Source organism: Cinclus cinclus, chromosome 10 (assembly GCF_963662255.1).
Source record: "Cinclus cinclus chromosome 10, bCinCin1.1, whole genome shotgun sequence".
NCBI classification, from domain to species: Eukaryota; Metazoa; Chordata; class Aves; order Passeriformes; family Cinclidae; genus Cinclus; species Cinclus cinclus.
Window position 1 is genome coordinate 8,304,699 of NC_085055.1, and position 25,374 is coordinate 8,330,072.

Sequence of the window (25,374 nt, forward strand, 5' to 3'; positions counted from 1 at the left end):
TTTGTGGTTCTCAAGGAGACCAAAATTTAATTTTGTAAGGACAGCAAAGCAAAAAAAAAGTATAGCAAGAAAGTGACAAAAGTGATTTGACTTAAATTACCTCAGAAAATCTCTTTTGACGAGTTAGGTGTAACCTGCCCATCAGCAGCAGGCTCAAACCCAGGACTGCTCAGAACTTTGCAGAACATTGAGGCTCACGTTATATATGGGCTCTAATATACCAATCTTGCAAGTAGACCACAAAGAGAGATGCAAACCTTGTATAAACTCTCTGTGAAATTAATTACTTTTCCAGGATCATGACCCAGTTTAGCCCATTTTTGCTTAGGAAGAATGAGACAATATTTTGTCTGCTAATGTGCCATAGTTTGGAGTCTGTTTTTTGTGACCAGTCAACTGGTTACCATAATTAATTGTTTACATTGTTTTGAAGCAGACACTGAAATACATTAACCAAACCAAAAAGGGAAAAAACAATCAAACAGGTACACTTTTCCTCAACAGAATAAAATAGTGTTTCTCCCTTCCTCCTAACAACTGTTTTTCAGTTTACCCAAAATATGACCCATCTGGAGTGCATGCTTGTATAGTACAGTACAGAAATGAAAAATAAAATACAGTGCCCTGAATATTTTTATTCTCTTTAAAGCATGGACATAATTAAATATTAAAGTGAGACACTTGACCTTGCTTTTGACCTTTGTAAAGCTAGCATAGTGCTACAGCCTATTTTCAATTTCAGCTGAAGGCCTGTGAATCCCATAAATTATTTAAAAAGCAAGAGAATGTGCCCACAGGCCTTGCTGAGTAAGAAAAACACAACACTGCTGGGCCCTGGGCCAGGTGTACAGTGAGATACAATTACTGCTTCCATGACAAACTTTTGGGAAATTTGCCTTTCACTGTTTGGGTCATGGATTTCCTCTTTCCCTGAGTCCCTAGAAGAATCGATAGGCTGCAATGCAACTGAAAGTTACTGCTTAATGGTTGCTTTGCATGTGTCACCCAGAGAGCTCTGGTGTGGATGTGTAAGAAGAACAGCAGCACTCACAGTTCGGTGGTGGATCCACTGGCTGTGGCCGTACTCCAGGGTTCCTCCCAGCTCCCGGGTCAGCTGGCTCTTGTCAATGTAGCCATGTAGATCAGAGACAGAATTTAACATGATGATCTGAAACAAATCCAAACACATTGGACTGAGAGAAATAACGAGCCTCACAATCAGTGTTCCTAGGATCTGGGTTTGCCTTAGCTTATATGACCACTGCAGCTCCACCAGAGGACATCAGTTCTCATTTTGCACTTTCTCATGCCATGGCCCAGTTTAATTTCCCTAGATTTTGCCTTCTCAACATGTACATGGACATTCTTGAACTAACCTTGGTTGTCATCATCTTCCTCCTTGCTGAGCTGACCCATTTTGCATGTGCATCAAGAACAAAAGTATGGTATTGATAGTGCTGACACAAACTTCCATAAAACAATTTATTCTCTAGATAACATTTATTTACAGAGAAATGGCAGCACAGGCAAATTAAACAGCTTCCTTAACACCAACCACTTGATCCAAGGAAGTGGTGAAATGGGAAATCATTGAGAGTAAGATTTTTTTCAGTTTTCTGATTTTTTTGCCACTGTATATTCATTGTATCCATTGACATTTTTCCATTTAAAATCGTAATGGAAGAGAAAGGAGAGATAAACCTAGATCCACTTTTTTACTTTAGAAATTTACTTTAGAAAAAAAAAAAGACATTACTTTAGAATGTCCTTACCACTGGACTTGCTTGAAGAAAGCCAAACAAGATTGGAGCTCAGCTTCAGATAAGCAGTATTGCCTTGTGGCAACCACTGTAGATTTGTCAACACAAGTGGTTACACAAATAAAAATTATCAAGTAGACCCTCACTCTATTCTTTCTCACTTCCACCAGTTCATCTTCTCCCTGACCCCCATCTTTAAACACAGAAACAAAGAGATCTTGTTGATGAAGAAACTGTGGCAAAGAAAGGTGAGCATCTCAGCCAAAGTTAAAGGAAAAACTTCCCTCAAGGTGCTATGAAACACTGTTCTGCTATGATCAAAGCCAGAAAGCTCAAAAAGCTGCATCATCTTGAAAAGGCCTCACACTGGAACATAAAGCCTATGCACTAATTCTGAATTGGAAATCACAGTTGAAAAAGTAAGTCTTAACTGCTTTGTAGCTCTTCCCCATCAGAGATGTTGCTGACAAGGTGGAAATCTTCTGATACTTCAGACTTCACTGAAACCACAGAGGAACACTGTCATGCAGATTTCTTTTAGGAAGAATTTTATGTTTGCTTTAACCTGGTATGCCCTGCATGAGCCACAAAACAAACCTATTAATATTGCCAGCTATGGTGTTACCCAACAGGGTGTGGGTCTTCACCATGCACAGATACCTGCAGGAGAAAGCCTGACGAGGAATCCAGTATCCATCTAAAAAACCAATCAAAGGGAGCATTAGCATCTCCCATGCTGCTTGCCAGACAGAAGACAGACACAGTCAGTCAGCTGGAGAGTGCAAGGGAACAGCAGTTTAGAAGAGAAGGGTCAGTGTGGAATATGGAGCTGTGGGGGAGCTGCTTCTGGATGGGTTGAGCTGTCAAAAAGAAGTCACAGCCTACAAAGCTCAATGAGGTGCTCACTATGGGCAGACTGTTCAGCCTTTTAGGTATGTTCTGAAGATGCTTTAATTCACGTCCTGTGTTGGGAGGTTCCTTGGGTACGTTTCTCGGTGTTCCATTTGAATTCACAGATTTTAATCTCAGATGAACACTGCTGTGTCTCCTATATTTCTATATCTTAATCCTGGTTAATGATATTGAGCCAAATCATTATCCCAGTAAAGATCTACCTCATGAGATTTTATTACCCACATTTGTATGTCAATGTGATATAAATCCTGCATTTCTTTTTTGTGTCTGTTTGGTTATTTCAGCCTTTATTTCCAGCTCCTGTTTGATCTTCTGGTTTCTACTCATTCCACTGTTGATTTAACCCAGTAAATCTCTTTTGTTGAACATATTTACAGTCTGATAGCTCAAATAAACCATTAAACAAAGGTTTCCTTAACAAATGCACACAATATTTTTGAAGCTCCTTTTGAATACTCCTGTCTTGGTCCTGACTCACTTGCAGTTGTGATAGGAAATACCACCCACCACGGGCCAGTTATGACATTAATGTTGTCATAGGGCCAAACACACAACACAAACAAACAACCTCCAAACAATTTAAAAGATCATGGTGATATTAAAGATAGGTATTGATCCCTAATTCCTTGAGTAAGGACATCTCCAATGGGACAAGAGCTCTCTGGTTCTGTTCTCCTGCTTGGTATTTAGGATGCTGTCTTCAAGGAGGACAGACAGACATTGTTCTCAATAACTTCCTTGCTCTGGTACTGGGGTATACAAAGACACGCCCAGATGGTATTTTTAGGATGGGCTGCAATACATGAAAAAAGCCCCTTCATAGAGCATGACATATTCCAGGAATTTGGAACACCTGTAACCCTAAGCAACTTAGAATAGCTCAGACATATGCAGGCAGCCTGTACATAAATCTGACAGGCTGCCTAGAGATATCTGGGCAGGAGGCAGGCAGATCCAGCAAGTATGTCAGGCTCTTAGTTTTTGTAAGGGTGCTCAATCAGAGCTCTGTGGAAATACCCAGGATGGTTCAAAATGTCAAAACAACCCCAAACTAAACTGATATGTTGATTTTCCTGCCTGTAAGAAAGATAAGTTACTATTTCATACTTAATGCAGTGCTTGACTCCCGCTTAGAATTAACCTCTCTTCCAACCTTGATCCTTTCAAAGTTGAAATGCAACTCTGATGTCAAATAAACTGCTGAAAGTATAGGAAATGTTGAACTGCTGGAAAATGCCAGTCCTTGATGAAGGTGTCCCTATCCAGGCTGCAGTCACTGGTACAACAGTTGCTACAGTCACAGATTGTGGAATATTAAATATAGGTACATCCATTTTTTAAAGTACTATAAAATAGTTTGGTTTGTATTAAAACATAATTTTTTTCATCAATTTTGCATTTCACCAAAAAGCTGCCCTTATCCAAGGACAGTAAATATTACAATTTAACCATAGTAACCAAATTTATGTTCATGGCTCCTTTTCTGTATGCACTGTAATAAACAGCTGCTGTCTCTCACTTCAGGAGAAGCAGAAAGTGTTTAAACACCTGAACTTCAAACTTGAGAATTGACAGAGCTAGAATTTGCTGGAGGAGAACCATAAGTATTTTGCAAAATAATATGAACCCACAAAACAGTAATTTCAAGTCCCTCCAGTAAAGTCACTGTGGAACACAGTACTGAGTTTAATCAAGGATGAAATATCATCAATAATCATAATTCAAGTTTATTTATAAAACTTAAAATTTTTGACACACATGCAAACATGCTGCTAAAAAATCGCCTAAAAAACCTCTCATAGAAAAATCTCAAACTCTTTCAAGACTGTTAACCTTCTTCAAATCACAGTCTCATCAACCTACAGCATATGCCAAGTGCATATAAAAATAAGTAAAGCACAGACTCTGAATCTTGAGGGCATGGGAATCATAAGACATTCAGAATAAGCAATGTTACAGGGACAGTCACTGCTCCCATGGATAATCCATCAAACAGTGCAGAATTCAGCCCTAGGCTTTCTCTGCTCTGTAGTCCTGAATACTCCTGTTTGTCACTGGGGTGGCATCTACCTCTACCTCCCCTACGAGGGGAACCCCTCCACTGAGTTAAAATGCCACTACTTAAAAACTGAGTCACATTTTATAGCTAGACTGGACATGGGAAGGTGTCCATTAAATACTGTGTACCATCCACTGCTAATTAACTCTTTGGCATCACCACACACACCCGGATGAAAGGCCCCAAGTGCCACTTGCAATCCTCAATTTTGAGAAATTGCTGACAGCCCAGAATTGTAGAAATGGAGATAAAGAAAATGCATGGACAAAAAATGCATGCTTACCGGTACCTTCATTTTAAAGTCATCTCGATAGAATTTAATGCCAATGTCAGCGATTGCCCTTTGGATGAAGCGGGAGGGTCTCAGGACAAACACCAGCTGCAGGTTTCCTGGAAACGCTCCCTGCAAGAAATACAGAGTCCTTAGAAGGCCCATTTCTACCTTACAAGGGAATTTTCAGCCAAGTGTTTTCTTACCAGGGCAAAGCAGGTAGGACTAACTGAATCTTGCTAAGTCCAGCTGCTCATTGCATCAGCTGGTTCACTCAGCATGTGTTTGTTGTCACTATTTCCAAACCCAGTGGGAAGACTGACCCATGGATTTTACTACCCAGCCACATGCTGTTTCGTGATACAGATTTATCACAGAGCTCCAAAGTTCTTGACAAGTGCCTTTCTCCCCCGGATCCCAACCCCACCAAATCCCATTTGCACCACCACACCAGAGTGTTTCCCATTTTTCAGGCTGCAGCCACTAGAGGGCAAAGCTGGCTGACCACGTCAGACTGGTGAAAGAAGCTGGTAGCACAGATGGATTCCCCAGGCTGACCTGCCTATTCACTCTGCAAAGGGTTTTGAATCTTTTTAGCCTCAAATATTTTTACACACAAGCAGGCACCCAACACATTCATCAGACATGGCCCTGCCTGCAACACCCAGCCTACATCTCTCACACTCCTCTGAGCTCATCAAGCACAAAAAAAGAACAATCTCTTGAAGAGAGCAGCAAAAAAGCCCGAGAATGAAAAACATTTCTGTCTAAACACCTTGAAAGAACTTAAAGTCACCTTTGTCATCCCTCCATCCTACACCTCTGTGCATAAGTGCTTGGTCCTCACACAGTAAATGCTTCTAGTAAGAGATGTATAAAACCAGCTGCTTTTCTTAGCGCTGAAAATCAGTGCCCAGCTCTGACTTTTGCAGATGAGATATAACAAGCTATTAAGAATTTCTGACAGAGGTCATTTACTGCTGTGCAAACACAAATCCCTTGGGAACTATTTCTTTCAGAGCCAGGCCACGTCATCCCTCCTCAGGGCACAGAAGAGGTACCTCTTAATACTTCTCTAGGAACCAACTTCAAATTACTAGAATTTATATTGCAGTCAACCCAGAAAATAAGGAATTTTTCCTAATTCAGCAGTAAACAAGTCTAGGTAATTTGTCTCTGCAGCTTTCTCCCTCTCTTATTTAACACTTACGAGCTGAAGGGCCAGGGAGAATCTGCATCCACAGCCAGAAAATGGGAGCTTAAAATGAGCACAGGAGGCTGTACTGTGTGCTGAAGGTTCAGCAAACAATTTTAATTTCTAGAAGATAAATAACAAAAGCAAGCACTTACTGCTATTCGAGTCAGGGATGCCTTGACTGCACTCCATTTGTCCCGTCGTCTGTCTATGATGATGATGAATCCAATGCTGGCAGCCTCCAGACTGCAAAACAGATGAAATAGGTGTGCTGGGTTACAGGGAGATACTCCCATTCCAAGGCAGAGAACTGCAGCAAAACACAGCCTCTGTCACACCACGCTCAGAGCCCATTATGAAAACACAACGTACAGTGGAAAGAATGAATATTTGGCAGAAACGCACATGAAAAGGAAAGCCAGCAAAATTTCTCTTTCCAGCATAAGGCTAGCAGCTTACACAAAACATGAATATTTTATCTGCTGAATCTCTCAGCTGCGCTGCTACTCTGCTGCCAGTCTAGGTGATATGAATAGTTCAGGATCACAAGTTACAAGGCTCTTTTGAAGACAAAACCCCCAGACTGTTTGGGTTTTTTTCTGCAAAATTAAACACCCCCCCATAGTCTTTATTCTCCAAATATGCTGACACCTGACAGGGCACTTAGATCCAGGGCATCAGTATCCCTTGACTTGTGTACACAAAGTCCCAGGAATTCTGGTAGGCAAATCAGAAACTGAAGAGTTCTGTTTTGCCAATGACAAACTTGTTCTGGGGATGCAAGTCATTCAAAACCATCCTTTTCAACATATTGACTAGAATAACAGTTCCTGTTCCTTCTCAGTGCTTTTCAAGGAGGATCTAGGAGGCTATGATTTGGTGCTCCATTCTATCTATGTAGACCTCATAAATACCCTATCCTCTCTTCCCTCTCAAAAATCCCACTCTGGAGTGCAAGGCTTCAGTGGGACTGCTCTTCTCTCTGCCTCCCAAGAGCACTCAGCACTGGAGAAGCTGAGAAACACACACTGAGTGTCCAGAAACTTCACAAGAGGAAGAGGCTCAGCCATGTCAGGACAAACCAGAGGCAAGCAGGAAGAGTATAAATGTCATAATCAGAGGATATACTGCAATCAAACATCTAAACAAAGATTAAGAAAAAAATCATTTAAAATTGTCTCTATTCCACTGTCCATGTAAGGACCAGCCCAAGAACACTGTTTCCATGGGTCATTTTATCCAAACTCATGTCAATAATCTATTGAAGACCATCACTACAGTAACAACTCTGAGATCTTGCTGCAGTTCTGCAGGATCAGAAACTGAAAGCCAAAGTATTGTGCAAAACTGGGATGCCATCTGAATGCTCCTAGTAGTTCATACTGCTAACAGGAAAACTTACTGAATTTTCCAATTCAATACTTTTACATCATGCCTCTGAGGATTACAAAATTCATTGACAATACATGACCTTTCCTCTTTAGTAGTGCAAATCTAAACTCTCTGCAGAGGACAGAAAATGTGTTTGCAGCAGTGCCTCTCAAGCACAGGGAAGAGAATTAATCTGTTTACTTTTTATAAATACACAAATGTAAACATACCCTTCAGTAGTCTTAGATATACATAAACACATACATATCCTTCAGTAGCTCAACATATATTCCACAGAAGAAAATTCTTTGATAATGCTCAAATAAAGACAACAAATACATTGTGTTGCAGATTGTTACAGAAAGGGAGAGAAACTAAACATAGAAGTCTCAACCCAGAGTCTTCATGTTCAAATGATGTTCAGAATAGCATCAGTTGTTGGCACAGAGATAAGCCAGTGGTACTTGTATGTTTGCTTTTTTATGCGGAGGGTTTTTGTTGCTTTGCTTGTTTGTGAGGTTCTTTGGTTGTTGTTGTTTGGAGGGGTTGTGGATTTTGTTTTCTTTTTAGCTAGATAGGAATGACTGAAGTCCTAAATTCAGCCAGGGAAACAGAGAGTGTCAGCAAGTGATCCTATTTCAATTAGCATGCTGAAAGGCCATGCCAAGGTCTGAATGTCATTTGGCACCGAGGGATGGATGCAGGCAGCCACAGGAAGAGGCCTGGCTGAGATGGCAGCATCAGCACAAGTGGATGTACAGCTGAGAACCTCCACTCAAGTGTGCATCCAGAGAAACTTTGTTTAAAAACAAACACACACACACACCCACACCCACACATTCTATCAATGTTTTCTCAGTGTCAATACTGTAATATCTCTACCCTCATTATGGAAATGTATTGGGGGTTCTCCAGTTCTCTGAAAAGAAGGATTTGAAGACAATCCTGAAGAGCAGATAAACATCAGGCTTACCTCCAAAATAAATTCTGGCACATTTGCCTAGATCTACAGATGTCTGGCAGAAAGGTTCCCTTTCCCTGAATGAAATATCTGCAATCAGCAGACCTGTTCCATTCTCAGTTCTATATTCAGGTTAGCCCTTGAACACTGACTTGAGATTTCCTGACTTCTTTTGGAAGGAGAGAAGGACACCTGTTTATCAAAGTACTTAATCCATGTCAAGTTAAAGAGAAAGGAATTCTGGCCATGGAATCAAGCAAGTAAAAAAGGGCTTTCTGGAGCTATCTAGTGCATGCACAGACATTCATGTGCACACACCATGTTACTGAGAGTGGATGTGTTTGTATGCAGACCCCTTTGGGGGAGCACTCTCACGAGCAGGTGTTGAACCACAGGGAAAATGAACCAGACTACAAAAGTCTCAATCCTGTCATACATTTTATCATATGAGCATGTAAGATTAATCATTCTGGAGGGACTTGGAAAGGTACTAACATTAAGTGATGTTATGTGCAATCACAGAGCTTATCTCCACAACCAGCATGAGCCTTATAGTACAGGATATGCAAAATCAAATACTATAAAGGACAGATGTTCTCTCTACATTTGCCTGGAAAATTATGTTGATTTTTCTGGTTCGTTAAGCTCTGAAGACGGAAGTATTCTTCATGATAAATAGGATGAACTGCTTTTCAAACTATACCTCATCTCACCTGATTCATGGCCATACCCTTTGTAACTCCGGAAGAGTTAGAGACTGTTCTCTGTTCTTAGTCACTTTGTTGGATACTGTCATACCTTTCCTGAGAATTAAAGTACAAAAAGTGAACTACTAGCAGTGAAACTACATGCACAGGAATACTGTTATATTACACACAGCATTATGTCGTAGAGTAGTGCTGGCAAAAGTAATGATGCACACCCTTTACTGCTTGCTAAGGTACATGGCAGAGACACTGCTGCATGGACCAGCCAACTGCAGATTGGCAGGGCTCTGCTGCAACCAAGCAGGTCAAGTACTTAGGTCTCATTGAGTCTGAACTCCATATAATTCTGTCATAAATCAAACAAAAGTTGCTGCTCAGGTTCTTCCTGTAAATTAACATCTTTCTCCCCCACCATTTACAGAGATAGTGGCAAATTTCAAATAGTGACTTAAAAAATGAAGGCAATCTTTCTAAAAGCACTGCAGTAAAGACTAGAAAATTCCATGGAAAACTCACATCCCTACAGTGTGGTCTATTATCAAACCTAAGAGTCAAACCGACGTGCTGGTATGCAGAAAATGTTCTTTCAAAGCCCAGCTCATCACAGATCTTGAACAGGTCATTTGGAGCAAACTGAACAGTCACTTATTCAACACAAGTTTTGGTGAGCCTGTCTGTAAAGTGAGATATTACTCACACATATCTCATCATCTGTAAAATAGGTATATCACAGCTTTCCTGACTTAAAAATTTTTAAACTAATTTCTTCATTCTTTGCACATGGCTCTGGGATTCCTCAGGGGAAGAGAAAACACAGAATTCAAATCGAATTAAAGGTCCATCTAGCTCAATATCCTCACTCCAATGTTGGTAGATAGTGGCTACTGAGACAAAGGCAACAGGAAAATGAGAAGGACAATACTTCTCTTGGTGCATGTTCTTCCAAGTCCCAGCATTAAGGAATAAATTAATTTATTCAGTCTGAGTTTGCATTGGAGCCATTGTGTCCAGCTGCCACTGATGGAGCAATCCTTCATGAATTTGGCTAATTTCTTTTGAACCCATCTGTGCTTTTGGGCTTCACAGAGGCTGAAGAAGCTCAAAGCATTTTTGTCTATCATGTGGACAATGTAACATGCTGGTGCCCCAGCATGTGACAAAATCACAAAATCATCTCTCTGCATACCAAGTACAAAGAACTGAAAAGCTAGTTTTGTGGTTTTCTCAGCCACTGCTGCTATTGTATATGCCCTGAAGCCCCTAGCCCTCCCAGTCCTGAAGTGAGTAAAGAAATACTGGAAACAGAGTTCCCTCTGGCAGAGCAAAAGTTCCACAGAGCAGAGTGAAACAATGAAGCTGTTAAGTTCACAGTATGTGGTTTCTCTCAGCTTGCTTTGGCAACTCTTTTGCAACAACTTAGACAAATATGGGGAATACACGTAGGTGGAGCTATAAAACTTTTCACTCAAACTTGAAGGAGGCACGTTTTCTGCTAAGATTCACTAAGCATCTTTTTACAGAAGACGGCAGGAAATAATAAATCATTGCTGTACTTCTCACTAGCACAAATAGCCATGGTCCAGAGATAGGATCAGGGGACTGAAAAAATATTAAGCTCTTTTATATAAACAAAAAAGTAATTCAGCAGTCATGCCTTAGCACATTTTCTCAGAGCAGAGGAAGTCAGTTTGTTCCACTATCCTTATAAAGCTGCAGGCAAAAAGCAAGGAAAATATCCTGGCTGTGGAGCAATCTCCAAAGAATTGAAGTACCATGGTGCTTACCAGAAACCTGTCAGTGGGGAACCTCACTTGCTTTTTCAGCAAATGGAAATCTGCAGAGAAAAATGCACTCAGGGAATAAGCAGTCATGAGACCTGTGTATGTATGTGTACGTATGGCTCCTTCCTAAAGCAGCCTTATTACATCCAATGCCCCTGAGACTTTTCACAAACAACTCCTCTTAGCTCCCTTTAATATGCCATCTTGGCTGCTGCTCTTCAGATCTATTCCTGCTCCAATTCAGTTCAGCTTGCCCTGTGCGACGCTTTCTCTTCCATGGAAATGACACAATTCCTAGAGCTTCCAGTAGATAGGGAAGTTTCATAATGATTGGAGAAACGCAGAGGCACTGGTGTGCCACTGTAGCCACTGTGCCACTGTGTACTGGTAGCACCAGTATAATCAGCGAACCACTCAGGAAGCAAAACTCTCTAGGAAAACAGCAGAAATTTGTGCTTAGCCTCACCTGGGAATGCTGGTTAGATAAGTGACCACATTCAGAAAATCGTCATCAGGTATCTCACTGAATCCTGCAAATTCTGGAAAGGTTATAATGGGTGCCCCATCCTTCCCTCTTCCTCCTGCAAAAGAAAAGTCATAAAGTTTAGTAGGTGATTTTAAGCCTTTGGACAGAATGGTCACTACTCAAGTGGAAAACACTGTCATACTTCTTGTAAAGCACCAACATCCAGTAATCGTCATCAGCTCCCATTTCATACAATTCACTGCAGTTTCATTACCTCCATTTACTCCAGATGAGATCCTAGCCTTTGAGAGTCTCATCTTTTTCATTAATCTTCTGCACAATTCTGAATAAGTGGGTTTTTTTTCTTTCTTTGTTTCCATTTTCAAATAATTACTTGTGATATTACTACAATATTTCCCTATGTATAGGCACAGCATTCTCCAATTCCTTCTAGACATCAAATGAAATGAAGTAACAGAGCATCCAAGTTTTGAATACACACATATAGCTCACAGTACAAGCCTGGGACCAATCCAGACTTAGGTCTTTCCTTAAGAATGTTCAAAGTGCAAGGATGAATTTCACTTATCGTGCTTATTTGCATCAAATCTCTATTAAACAGGACAGGAAACTGCAAAACTATAAGCAATAAGGTTATGAAGAGTCCCTTTATGAGAGATTCCCTGATCCAGATTCAGGTAGAGCTACAGAAAGCATGGAGCCAAGCCTCTTGGAACCATCAGCCTTTACAGTTCTCCTGACACAATGCTCAGCTCCCAGAGCTGCTGGAGTCCACAGCACAAACCCTGTTTACTTGTAGCACCAGCCCTAACTTGGTTCCACTAATAAATCCAGACATTGCTCCGACCACACAGAATTAAAAGGGGTTTTCTCAACAGCTTGGGCTCAAAGCTGAGAGCAGACTGATGAGGCAGCAGCACATAAAAGAACATGATGAAACAAAGCTTTTGTTACAGGTACCTTATTGATTAGTTCTCCTTAAACAGGGTATTAACGACATGCTTTTCCCTGAGTCTTTCTCCTTTCTTTGCAATCTTTATGTAAACCTCTTTTTGCACCAGGCTCAGGAATTCTCTAACAACCCAGTACTGAGTGTAGTTCTGCTGTAGACACAGTTTTCTGAGTCATTTATCACACACAGAGGACTCTTGCCCAAGGGACATCCAGATTCTGGGCTTCTCTTTAGTAAAGAGGAAGCTGTGAGGCAGTAAATTACCTTCCTCAGGAAAATATCCAATAAATTATGCCATTAGAAGCATAGGAGTGAAGGGTGAAAATAAAAAGCATTCTCATTCCTTGAAAGCACCCTCTTAATGCCCATAAATAATCCCTGTTTCCAGGCTGTTCCCATCCACCATTGCCTTTCCCTGTTGATAACTGCAGCTGATGCCACAAACCAGTTTCTCCTGCTCCTGTGTTGGTGGTCATTGAAAGGAGGTGCTCCAGTAATTCCTGGCTATTTCTCTGAAGAGTGAACAGTCCCTTGTTAGTCCTGATCCTGCCTCTGCCCTATCCTCACAGCCTTGGTTGGATTATTTAAATCCGCTCTGTGCTCTCTGGCCATGGAGAGCTAGGATGCTGAGGAATACAATGTTTGAACAAGGTAAAATTCAGAGCACTAGAAAGCAGGAATTTCTAACAAGGAAATGCTGTTTCTTCTTGACATCTGGTGGTATGCTATCAACACACTACCCCTTTAGCCCCTCTTTTCCTTCCTGAAGGTTGATTATTGCTTTGATTACATCTGTAAATGACTCAGTTGTGTTAGCTCATTCACTAAACTCACCTTGCTAGGGAGAAAACAGGCCTACAGAGACTCAAAGGTCTCTTAGCCAAGAGGGAAAGCAAGAAAGCCATCATTCACACTGAATTGAATTGGTTTTCAAATGCTGAGAGAGCCACAGCCTCCACACTGACCTCCCCACTGGCCTTGAGGTGATGCCAAAAGCTGATGCATGGCAGCTGGATCTCCAGCTGCACTGCCTGTAGTCAGCAGTGATGGAGAATATGCTGTCATGCAAATTTAGTCAGGCTTTCCCCAGACTACTGCACTCTAGACCAGGAACTCCAACCAGCAGGTTCCCAGTTAGGCTGGTTTGTTATAGATTCTCACTGACATCTCCTGGACACAAACAGTAATAGCCAGGAAAATTCAATACCAAATTTGTCTGCTGTCTCTTTGTGCAGAGCTCTGTGCATGCCATGGTATTTCATACCTAGTATCTTGTGAACATTCATAGGATTTCTGGGCAGCAAACTTTCCCATTCACGTATTTCAAATATGTGAATATACTTTAAATGAGGAAGATGTAGTAACTCAGAATATTTTGGTTTAAAGCATCAATATTTGCCATTGGAGGATAAGATAGAGATTCCCCTGGAACCACTCCTTCAGCACCCTTTGGTTTAGCTGCAGTTATACCCAAGATTTGCTTAAACTTCAAGTTTCAAATGGTACTTCTAATGCTCCTGATGACCAAGATCTTTGTGTCCCTTTTATTTCATTTCTTGCATCTCCATTCACATACGCGCTCTTCTTCCCTGGCCTCTTCCCTGAGACAGATGAGACAGGCTGAAGATGCACTCTGTGTAAGTGGGTGTGTATTTTTGTCATGGGATCTTCTATAAAAAGCCATCCAAGGAATGAATGTAAGCAGACTGAACACCGACTTCTTGTTTTCACCACTGGCAACAAATCTAGGGCACTCATGAGCAGCCTCAGACTGAACATTCAACAGAGTCAGCAGCTCCTGCCTCTGACTAAGCCACAGGCCCTTAACAGCTCCTGATCTCCATCTCATTCTCCAATGTGAAGGCAACATTTCTTGCTGCAACTACACCAGAACCCCCAGATGGTTCAACAGGGCTGTATTTCAGACATGGAAATAAACAAGGAAACCTTCTATTCCTGCCACAGCAGGAAATTAGGGGGAAGTTTGAGGGAGTTTGGTATTCAGAAATTGTTCAGTACTATGATGAGAAGAGAGCAGAAATGTCTGAAGTGTTGAGTGGCAAGCAATACCACAAGTATGCTATGAATGGGGTTTTCCTGCCCATATCTGAACTTTGAGCAGTAGTTGAGGTAAAGGAAAATGATCCATATCCACTTGGATAAGGGATATAAGGGAAGTTCCTTAAATACCAAGGGTGTCTGAAAAACTCTCTCCTCTGTATGAGAGAGCAATTCCATACATCTAAATGTTAATGCCATTTTTTTTCCCCTGACACTAATCCAAGAATTGCTGCAGTATGCAAATTTCTGCAGAATGTGAATTGACAAGCTGCAGCCCCGTTTTTTCCTCAGCCATCAACATTTCTTTCTAGGGAGTTGCTACAAGATTTCTTCCAGTCCTTGAAAAACTTCAGCTAGATGCTACTCAATGTCTTGAAAGAGCAGAAAGCACAAATTAAGAGCCAGTAGGGACAGTCTTCAGTCAGTCCCATAGCCGTAAGAACTGAGTATATGGAATTTGGCCCCAAGAACTCTCTATATACCTTCCCTGTGCTTGCTGGGACTGTGCATAATCCCTACACTCCTGGCCATCACTTGTGAGAAGAGTCCAGTTGCCAAGAGAGTAGAAGAGTTTACAGCCCATCATAAATAAGGCAGATAGGCACAGAACAAGTTCCAGCAGCTCCATAGAACACCAGAATCAAAAATTAGTCCTCAAGAGGAAAAAAACAAACAAACAAACAAACAAACAAAAAAAAAGACACTGTCTAGAAAGTGAGGGTACAAAGAGGGAGACAGAAGTGCTGAAGAGAGTGAGACAATGAGCAGAGAGGTGAGAGGGGCTACTTTACAGCTGCCAGAGCAGTCTGTGCTATTCAGAAGTGCCAGCGCAGCTGGGCCTGAGGACTGCCAGGAGCAAAGGAGCTTTTGAGGCATGAGCTGAGCTAAGGAGCTCCAAGGGAGAAGCAAGCAATACCTTGATTTTAGTGTAGTCAGAAGCAAAAACAAAAACACACTGAAAAATAGGCATCAGGAGAGTGGCTGTGCCTGGAAGTTTCTCTGACTTGCAGATCTTCCAGGCACTATTAGATGCCACCATGCAGCACTCTCCAAGCACCACAGCCACCCCCAGCACCTCCTGGCAGATCCAAATACTGGTGCCCAGCCAGGGAGCCAGCAGCTGGTGGCAGTGACCATTGCAAGCAGCAGCCACGAACACTGGAGGTTCAGTTGGCAGCAGGGGAGGTTCAGGCAGTCCCACAGCTGAACTAACACAAGGCTCACTCCTGGCTCTGTCTTAGGGCAGCCAGGCTATCCCACAGCAGCCTCCTGTGGCTGGGTCACTGCTTCTCAGTCATACCCCAGGCTGTTCCATCATAAGTAGCCATAGAATTTTGCCTGCAGAGGAAACCCAACCTGAGCTCTACAAGCTGGAGCACAACTGATGTAAATAACAACAGGATTTAGAAGAGCAGAGGGCTTAACTGCCTGGTGAAAGGCTAGACTTCCAAGGAAAATATTACTTCACCTTCTGCCTGGCTTGCAGAAGGAGAATGACAGCAACTCATTCCTTCTCTTTCTGGGCACATTCCTTAATTTGCTCAGCTTTTCCTCTTCACTTGTGGCTCAAGAGGAAAGGGAAAGGAAGAACCTGGGTGACAGGTCAGAAATCAGAGTGAATGTGGAAGGTTAAGAAATTTAGAAGAGATAGCACACAAGCTGTGTCAGGGTTGCACAAGGTACCCATGGTAATGGGACCTTCATTCACTCTTATGTGTGCCAATCCCCCAAGTCCCAGGACACAGAGCACCATTCATAGCTGCTCCTATTAGACAGACTTTCCAGCAACAAATGCAGTCTGGATAGCTGCTGCAGTGAAGATGGGGCCAGAATTCAGCTGTGGAAACAAAACAGCTGAAGTATTTGGGGAAGGAATATATGAGGGGTTATGGCAGCTGAGAAAATTTAATTTTGCTTTGCAGTGTAAAGGGTGTGACTGAAAAATGAGGTGTGAGTGCTGAATTCTGAGAGCTTTCACAGCTGAAGAGGTATGTTGGTATGACTGATGTAAAAGCAGAAAGCCATCACAACTGCAGGCCAAGGCCCTGAACACAATGAGGATCTTAGAAAATCTCCCACTCCTCAGTCCTAGCCCACCTATGCTTCCCAAAAAAATCTATGGTTGAGACAATCCGGGGCTACGCTGAAGCCCTATTCTATAGCCAGCAGCTCCTCTAACTAGACATCACCAAATATGCTGACCCCCTTGGGAAATAAAACCAAAACAAACAAAAAGGCACCAGCCCAACAAAGGGGCTATAGTCAGGAGAAGTTCCAAAAGTTAGTCTGCAAGTTTCCAGAGCTCACCTCCCCAGCCTGCCACAGACACTAACTCATCAGTTAGTATTGGAAAGCGTTCTCACAAATGCTGCTGACACGTGCGGGCTTAACTCCTTGGGCCTGCCCACATTCAGAGAGCTCCCCGAGTCATCACAGCCCAGCCCTGACTACAGCTCATCTCCTGGGTTACACAGCCAAAAAGTCTAATGATACCTGGGCGGAAATTTCACTGCTTTGGTCAGGTCTTGCTTTTTCCAAGCTCGGTTTTTTGGTTTTCCATGTTGATTAAGGGTTGCGAGTGATATTAATTTCTCATTAAATCATGCTTTCTGGGTCTCAATTTTTATAAAAGATCCAAAAAGATCCAAATTGTCCTTTTGGCAAGGTCAGGCCAGGTTTTCCAAAAGGCTCTGTTTAAACGGGAAGCAGATGGCCAAACACCCTCCAGGTTTTGCAAATTAAATAAACTGGCTTCTGAGTCAGTTACCATTTTCAGATATACTCTCCTATCCACTGAGGTCTGTTAACAGGAGCAGAACACAAAGAAAATTATTCTCACTGCTAATACACTTCGTGACAATTTGTCTAATAAAGTCGTGATTTAGCAACATGATCCATTATAGCTGCAAATGGCAGATTGGGCTCTTTGACAGGGTAATTACAGATAAGAACAGGTTGTGAAGCTAGAGATAAAAAAAGAGGGGGGGGAAGGAATAGTAGCAGCTCCAAGAGCAGACTGGTACAGCAGTTTATTAGTCTGTCAGCAAGACAGAAAAAGTATTTTACTAGTGATTCTTTATTCTTGAGTAAAATCTGGAATAACCACGTTTTCAGTACTAATCAACTTTGCAGTCTAGTTCCCTTAAGAGCTACAGGAAACACACAGACCTAGCTGAGCACTCCTGTTGTATTGTCACATCTGTAGTCCCATAACTGGGAGTTTGGTTTTCAGGGAAAGGAAAGAGTCAGCAGTGGTATCAGAGGGCTAAATCAGCACATGAGAAAAGAGGTGACCAAAGTAAAATTACGTGATTAAGGACATTGCCACATTACACTTCAGCCTTTTCCATTACCTCAGTGGATCAGGGAAGGCTTTGGACAGATACCCTGTTCTTGGCATGAAGTAAGGTCTTGATTAGTGTGGTCGGTGGAGACCAAGACAGACCTGGTCCTGACCAGGACACACAGGAAGCTGTTAGTAGGTAATACATTCATTATAACTAGACCCTGATACAATCAAACACCAAACTCATTAGACTTGATATGTAATTCCTACCATCTGCTTGGAGACCACAGGACAGTCAGATCCCCTTAAGAAGTTTGCACACAGCAGAAGTGGAGAGAAGTGTTTCTAATGAGTCATGTCCAGAGAAAACAAAGGGCCTTTGATTCAATCATTTTCCTCTTTCTTTTCTGCTTTACTGCAAGGGAACACTATGAGTTCACTGCATCTGTTTCAGTTGCCAGCTGTTACTAAAAAGGTGGTATTAACCAGAGAAGTACTAATTTATGACAAAGTTGAAAGTCAGCCACTGACTTTCTTTATCACTGGACAAAAGCATTTGGGGTCCGCAGGACTGAACAGGAGAGATTGACAGAGCTAGAGGCTGTGGAGTAACAGAAACCAGACTCAGTGCTACATCCTCTGGGCTCTGCACAAGCATGGAAGAAGTGACTGGCTGTATTCTGGGGGTTGCAGCCTCCAGATTGAAAGAAACCCCATCTAGTTTAAATCAGTGTATACCACTACTAAGTTGTGCAGATAAACATAATTTATGTCTATAACGCTCCACAAGAATATTGGAATTGTATTTTACTGCCCATGATGGTGACACCAAAGAACAGAAGGATTTTTTTCTCCAGACAGTGGCTACTGAGCTGCAACATTTCAATATGGAAAACCAGGAAATAGGCTAAGTATCAAATTTGCAGCCACCATGTAGGCAAGCGCTGAAGCACCAAAATATTTGTGGTTGCTCAAACCTAATGAAAAGCAGCAAACAGCATGCTTTGAAAAAGCTACAGAACCATCTGGAAAAAAAAATCTAATTCAAATTAGGTCATTTATGTGTGAATGACTTTAATAAGAGAAATGAGGCAGAAGAGTGCCCCGTTTTGTTTCCAATGCATGAAAAAGCCAAGCTTTTGCTAAAGGAAAAAGAAAGTTACATTATTTAGAGAAATGCATTTTTAAAAAGTACAGTAATGTCTGGCTTGCAACTAAAGTTCTCTTTGCAGGAGGCAATAGAGGGAGAGTAAGAAAGATTCCTGCTGTGTTTTACCTATGACTCACCAGTGGTGACCAACAGAATAAGACACTTGGCCAAAGGGGCTTCTAAGCCTTCCTTATCTTCTTCACATGCTACCATAGGGATTTTGGAGTAAGGGACGCACATTTTCAAATTCAGCTGCAAACTTCAGACTGAAATCAACTTAGAAATTATGAACTATAGTGCCCTGTTATATAGTAGGATGTTATTTCTGGACTGTACTGAGGAGATTTTAGATAAGCCAAAAATTCTTAAAATGTGATTCATTATTTATGTAGATGGGGCCATGAAAGACACCTTCTCACTCTCCTTTGGTATTTGTTAGTAGTACTTCTATGTTGATGACCCAGTTATTTGCTGATTCCTAACAAACAAACTTCTCAGCCATTCCTTCTATGAAGAGTAATTTTTCAAGTCTTTAAGCAGCTCCCATTTAAACAGCCTTATTTAAACACCTTTCTCATCACTTCCAAGAAGGAAATAATTAGATAAATGTGAAGAAATGAATTTGCAAAAATAGCAGGTGAGAATACAGACACTTGTGAAATCCTGAGTCCATAAAGAAATATGAAAATTCTTTTTTTTTTGACATTTTTATTCCAAGTTTAATGTTCTAACTGGAACTGGGAATGGGTTTTTTCTTCTGTTTAGTAAACCACTTTCCATAAGCTGCTCATTACACTCTGTATTCAGCTTTTGCTATTCATCCCAAATATTGCAAGGTAATGGGGTTCAGAAATAGTAATGCTCCACATTTTACTGGGTAAGCAATTGAATATGAGGCACTCAGCTCTCAACAATTCCTACTTACCCTGCACTGAACACAACAATGGGATGAAAAGGATTTGAGCAATTTAATGCAGTTATAGACCCTGTCCTGCCCAGAGGGTTGTGTTCATTAGGAATTCTGGGAAGGTGGGACCCTGAGATGTTTTACTGCAGATCAAAAGGCAGCTGGTTCCACCTTTGCTTAGACAACACCCTCTGTCTAATGCAAATCCTTTAGTTATAGAGCCCAGGAAACTACCACAAGATCCTACCCAGAAGCCTCCAAAATCAAGTTTTAATACTCAGAGCCTCATAGAGAATTCTGTGTAAGCTAAATTTGGATTTCTTTTGGCAACTTGGAATATATTTTAAAATGCAAAAACACAGCAAGGGCTGGGCCTGCTGAGCTGACCATTTCCAGAGCTGGGCTGGTGCATTCTCTGCACTCTATACCCAGTGTTCCTTTCCACAAAGAGAGACAGGCTTTTCAAGAGGACTTTCTTATAATCTCAGCATTTTGTGCAAATTCATGACACTTCACTGTTTCTATGGGGAATATGATAAGCAAATTCTGAATTTTCTTATGTGCAGAACAGGCAAAAATGGAGACAAAAAGGATTTGCCAGAGGCCACACAGTCAACAGTGGAAACTGTTTTAGGACCCAGATAAGATTTTATCATCTACAGTATCCAAAATAATGTATTAAATAATTTGCCAAATATTTCAGTATCAGCTCTTTCTTTAGAGAAGGAACTGCGTCACTTTGTGTGATTGCAAACTTCAGGCAAACAAAGGACTATGTAATAATCATATCTTTTAAAGATTAGACCCTTACACTTTAGCAATGAATCATTTCTAAAACAAAGGCAAACGAGGAAGAAGGGGGAGGTCATTAATAGATCCCTGTTAGACGAAAATCTTTTCCCACAAACAAGATGCTCGGACATTGTGCAAAGATATGTAGTGACAGTTTTGTTTAATTTTTTGCCCTCTAAATATGTTCCTCTTGGTCCATTGTGGAGAACATGGAAAATGAACTTGCCTTAAAAAAAGCCAAGTACAGCAGCTTGGCATTTATTGATTCCATACATCATGAATATCGGATTGTAGCAGCACTTTTCAGGAGCAGTATGAAAATACTATTGCAATTGCTGTACAGAGCTAAAGGGTGACAGTCAGAACAACATATTCCAATATGTTTCCATGAGAATCATGGAGCATCATTACCAGCAACTTCTTACCTGACAAGATTGCAAATTGTCTGTGGAGCTGCTCTATTATATCCACTGCTACCAGTGGCCGTATCTCCTGCTGCATGATTTCGTCTGTGGAAGGGAAAACAGAAATCTTCAGTGAGTTCATAAAGACTCAAAGATAATTTTTTCCTCCTTTGACAACCCAGTAAAATGAAGATAACACTCAAAGAAAAAGAGCCTAGCTGGACTATTGCCTGAGCTATTATATGACTACTGTGGTAAAGATTGTGATACTTACAGAGACTCCTCTTCAGCATGTTAGCTTCATCTATTGCCTTGTGATTTCAGGGAGAGCTTTCCATAAACCAGCTCCAGTAGATTTTCCAGAGCTTGCTGCAGGTTTGCTCAAGCCGACAGCCTGTTCCTTACTGCTTCAGGTTCCATATTAAGTCATTGCATTTGGCCTCCCACTACAGCAGTTTTTCAGACTTTGAAACAGTGAAGTCTATTCCACATCTGTGGCCGTGTTCCACCCTGAACTCTTGGATCTCTGCTAGAGAACTTTGTGTAACCAGCCAATCCACATGGTTTCCTTTCCTGACGCTTTTTCCGCTACAAGCAAATACATAGTAAAAGGAGGAAGTAAGGGCCTGTGAGACTTTCTTCTCATGAAAACAAAGCCTGCTATTTTGTAATAAAGACTAAAAAGTTAAAAAGTAACTTGGCAAGTAGCTGGGCAAAAATGACCTCAACTTTTATGTGTGATCTATGGAGTGAAAAGCAATTACAGTCTCACATGGAGCTAATTTGATCTCTTTTTGTAACAGGTGCACACAGTTATTTTCCCCACGCTTTATACCAGTCTAAAGCAGTAACATTTACTGAGAAATGTCTGCAAACTCAACTGGCAGGATCAAGGTTTATGTTACAATAACACCTACTGGAACTACTCCTTTAGCCACTGTACAGAACAACAACCAGTTCTGGTGCTGTATCTATACACCTCTAAGTGCCCAGACAACAGGTGGAAGGAAGGAGGCTGGGTCCAGATAGACCACAGACCTGAGTCAGGGCAGGCAGTTGTCCCATTTAAGCACCAAGATCTTAACTGTGAATTCAACACAGGCACTGAAATACTTTTGTGCACCTGGTTCTAAACTAACAGTGGAGAAACAGAGAGGGAGATCAGAGAAGTTAGAGATTAGCTTCTTTCTCCTGTACCCTAGTCTACTACCCAAAATATCTTCTCTGTCTTGTTTTCAGACATCCACCCTGATCCTTTCCAGAACCAGGGATTCTAGGTTTTAAATGACACAATGTCACAGAATTCACAGAATGACTATGACTAGGTTGGAAGAAACCTTCAAGATCAGTGAGTCCAACCCATGCCCTAATACCTCAACTAGACAATGGTACCTGAGAAACCTCAGGCATCAGCCATAAAAGGAAACACTGTTGATTTCAACACCCAGCAAAGTTATTGTGACATCTGTACAGTCCCACAGGTGGTCAGGTACACTCAGGTTTGACCAGGACTGAGATTATGCCAAACATCTGCAAAAATAGAAAAATGTTTTCTACAATGGATGACAGAATCACAAGGAGGCTCAACAGAAATGTAAATTAACTAGAAAAGGTGCTACCATCTCTCACCTCTCAGAGACTTGCCCAGCCCTCCAGGGTAACAAACCTGCCAGTACTTCAGTTTGTGTTTGGTGTGTGCCAGTGTGAAGACATCATTAATATCAACCAGTCTTGAGCAAAACAAAAATTCCACCACCCACCCTACCCCTATTTAGTTTTATTAGCTTGCTCTAAACATAGCTTAGTTTCTGGATTCTAAATATCCTTTCTATTTCAAAAGTTTTTTGTGGTAAGGATAAGACGAAGCAAAAGAAACAAGAACTACAGAGTGCCAATTAGTTCTCATCAAATCTCCTGCCTGGGCAATATGAACTGCACGGGATTTGCTGGAAAACTCACACTCAGGAGGAGATGCTCAGATGATGGAAAGGTGGTACAAAACATGTTCAGTCACTAGGAATCACACATTCAATAAGTAAGTACAGTCTACACACTGACATGCTGGGAAAATAAATTGCAGCAGAAGAAACTAGCAGGAGACTGAGAAAACCTGAGGAAACTAGAAGGTTTTCATGAGCCCAAATGGCAAATCACATCATGTGGCTATGAAATGTCAGCAGCTGTAGCCAACAGAACTCAAGGTCCCATTTGCCCATTTGTATCTTCCTCTAGGACAGTCCTTAAAGGTAGTTACTCCCCAACATGGAAGAATTTGTAGCACTATAACAGCACAGAACTTGCAGTAGAAGTCCCAGTCCTTGGAAACATGATTACCTGAGGCTGCTGGAGGAAGTTTTTAATCTTTAACTAGAAGAAAATCTTGGGGAAAAAAAATCATATAAGCAAACCAAGAGACGCAAGTCTGGGTTTGTTACAAAGCTATGATATTTGCATAAGATCAATGAGCATTAATAATTTATATCTTCCCCTAGCTTTATCTCAGGAAGCTCTGAAGTCTCTCTGGTCTGTACTGCAAGTGAGAAGGCAAAAGGAAGTGCTGTTCACCCTCCTGGACAGAAGCAAGGTACCATTTTTCTGTTGGATTGATATTCCAGCTGAGAAACCATTTTTTCAGGGTGACATGAGCCAGTATTGAGCTGACAGGTTCATAGACACTTCAGAAAAACTTACTGATGATAGATACATTTTAACACTACATGGGGTCAAGGGAAAGTTTCAGGAAGCTGTAAAGCTGTAGGACCTTGACAACTAACTTGTTTCATTGCAACCCTTGCTAATACTTACAGAGGAGATTGGACAAACTCCTGGTCACTTCAGAGCAGTCCTGTCCTCTGATAAAATCTGTATAGGCATGCAACTCAAGATCTTATTAAAACATACACCAGAGGAGTCTGGAACATATTCATTTTGGGAAACTCAACTCAGACATTTCCCACCTTCTGTATGATTGCTCTTGTGGTCTTAACTTTTTTTATTTTTTTTTAAGAGGCAGTTATTCATGGCCTCTAAAATTTAAAAAAGAAAAATGTAATTGTTTGGTGTTACACTGAACAATCCTCTATACAAGTCATCAAAGATTAACATTTCCATATATCACACAGTTCTACATGATTTGAATTAATTAAATTTGTCAGGACAATTTAAATTTGAATAAGGATGTGATAAAAGAAGGGGGGAAAAGAGAAAAAAAGAAACAAGTCAGTTCATTTACTCTTGGTTCTCCTCTCAAACTATTATAAATCCAATTCCTAGCAGAGGCCAGTTTCAATGCAGAAGAATTAGGCCTTACAGTTTTGCTTCCCAAGGTTTTCTACCAAGGGGGAGAAAAAGAAAAGCAATTACTATAGCCATCTGTCCGGCACAGCTTCTCCTCCTTCCCAGCTCTCTAGGGAGGCTCACTGGAAATGTGCTATCTGATCGCCAAGGAGAAAGTAATTCAGTTATGTTTCATAATTCCTCATTCAAAAATGAAACCTGCTTGGGCTTGCACAAACACACTTGCTTATTCTGTGTCTCACCCATCTGTATGTGCTCCCACAGCAGGTCTGGAGGAGCTACACCAACAGCAAATGATTAAAAGCAACGAAGAATATCCCCTTGTCTTTTCCTCTCTTCTCTGAGCAGACACAAACTAGTTTACATGTTAATGGCAACTAATTGTTTCCAACAGTGCTGTGGAGGTGACCTGCTGGAGTGAAGGACTGAACTGCACCAAGCAGATTGACACAGCAGTGCCTGTTGCTCCACCAAGGACAATTAAAGGCCACCAGCCACAACAGGACACTGGGGCTTCTTTAAGTGGCTGAAGGGTACAACAGCCTGGCCTTCTGTTGACTGCAGGAGACAACGGCTTCAATACCCCATCTGAAGTCACTACTCTTGGAATAATGGGTTACAAATTTTCAGAGCAAAGTTCATCTCTTCTTGAGAGAGCCTAATATGTAATTCACAGGGAAGGAAGACAGCTGGGACTGAAAGAAAATCTTTTCTAAAATAGTAGTGTACATCAGCCTACTTCTACTTTGTGCAAGCTCTGTCAAAAGTTATGCTCAGAGCTTTCATAATTGTTTGGAGAAAAATCAGATTGCTGATGTGATAGAAAAGGGTCAGACAGGTTAATAAGCATGAGGCCAGATATTTCATTTTAAGAACATGAAAGGACACCTCATGTTATGTGTTCTCATGCTCTTTAAAAAGTACCAAAAGATAAATCCAGAGTTTGAAAGTTGCAGAATTCCTACAGTTCAGAACTTCTTCCAGGTCCTGAGTCTGCTTTGCTTGTCACTAATAACAG

The 25,374-nt window shown here is 41.3% G+C and overlaps 1 protein-coding gene across 1 annotated transcript in view; it reads right to left on the reverse strand.

Annotated features, from left to right (window-relative positions):
* The window catches only part of MCF2L2 (MCF.2 cell line derived transforming sequence-like 2), a 129,936-nt gene that overhangs the window by 94,135 nt on the left and 10,427 nt on the right, over positions 1–25,374 (reverse strand). Inside the window, exons 2-6 of the mRNA XM_062498913.1 lie at positions 21,081–21,164; positions 11,487–11,601; positions 6,356–6,446; positions 5,018–5,137; positions 1,052–1,168 (exon numbers count right to left, since the gene is read on the reverse strand). Of these exons, the coding sequence (XP_062354897.1) occupies positions 1,052–1,168; positions 5,018–5,137; positions 6,356–6,446; positions 11,487–11,601; positions 21,081–21,164 (527 nt within the window). The remainder of the gene's footprint in view (positions 1–1,051; positions 1,169–5,017; positions 5,138–6,355; positions 6,447–11,486; positions 11,602–21,080; positions 21,165–25,374) is intronic.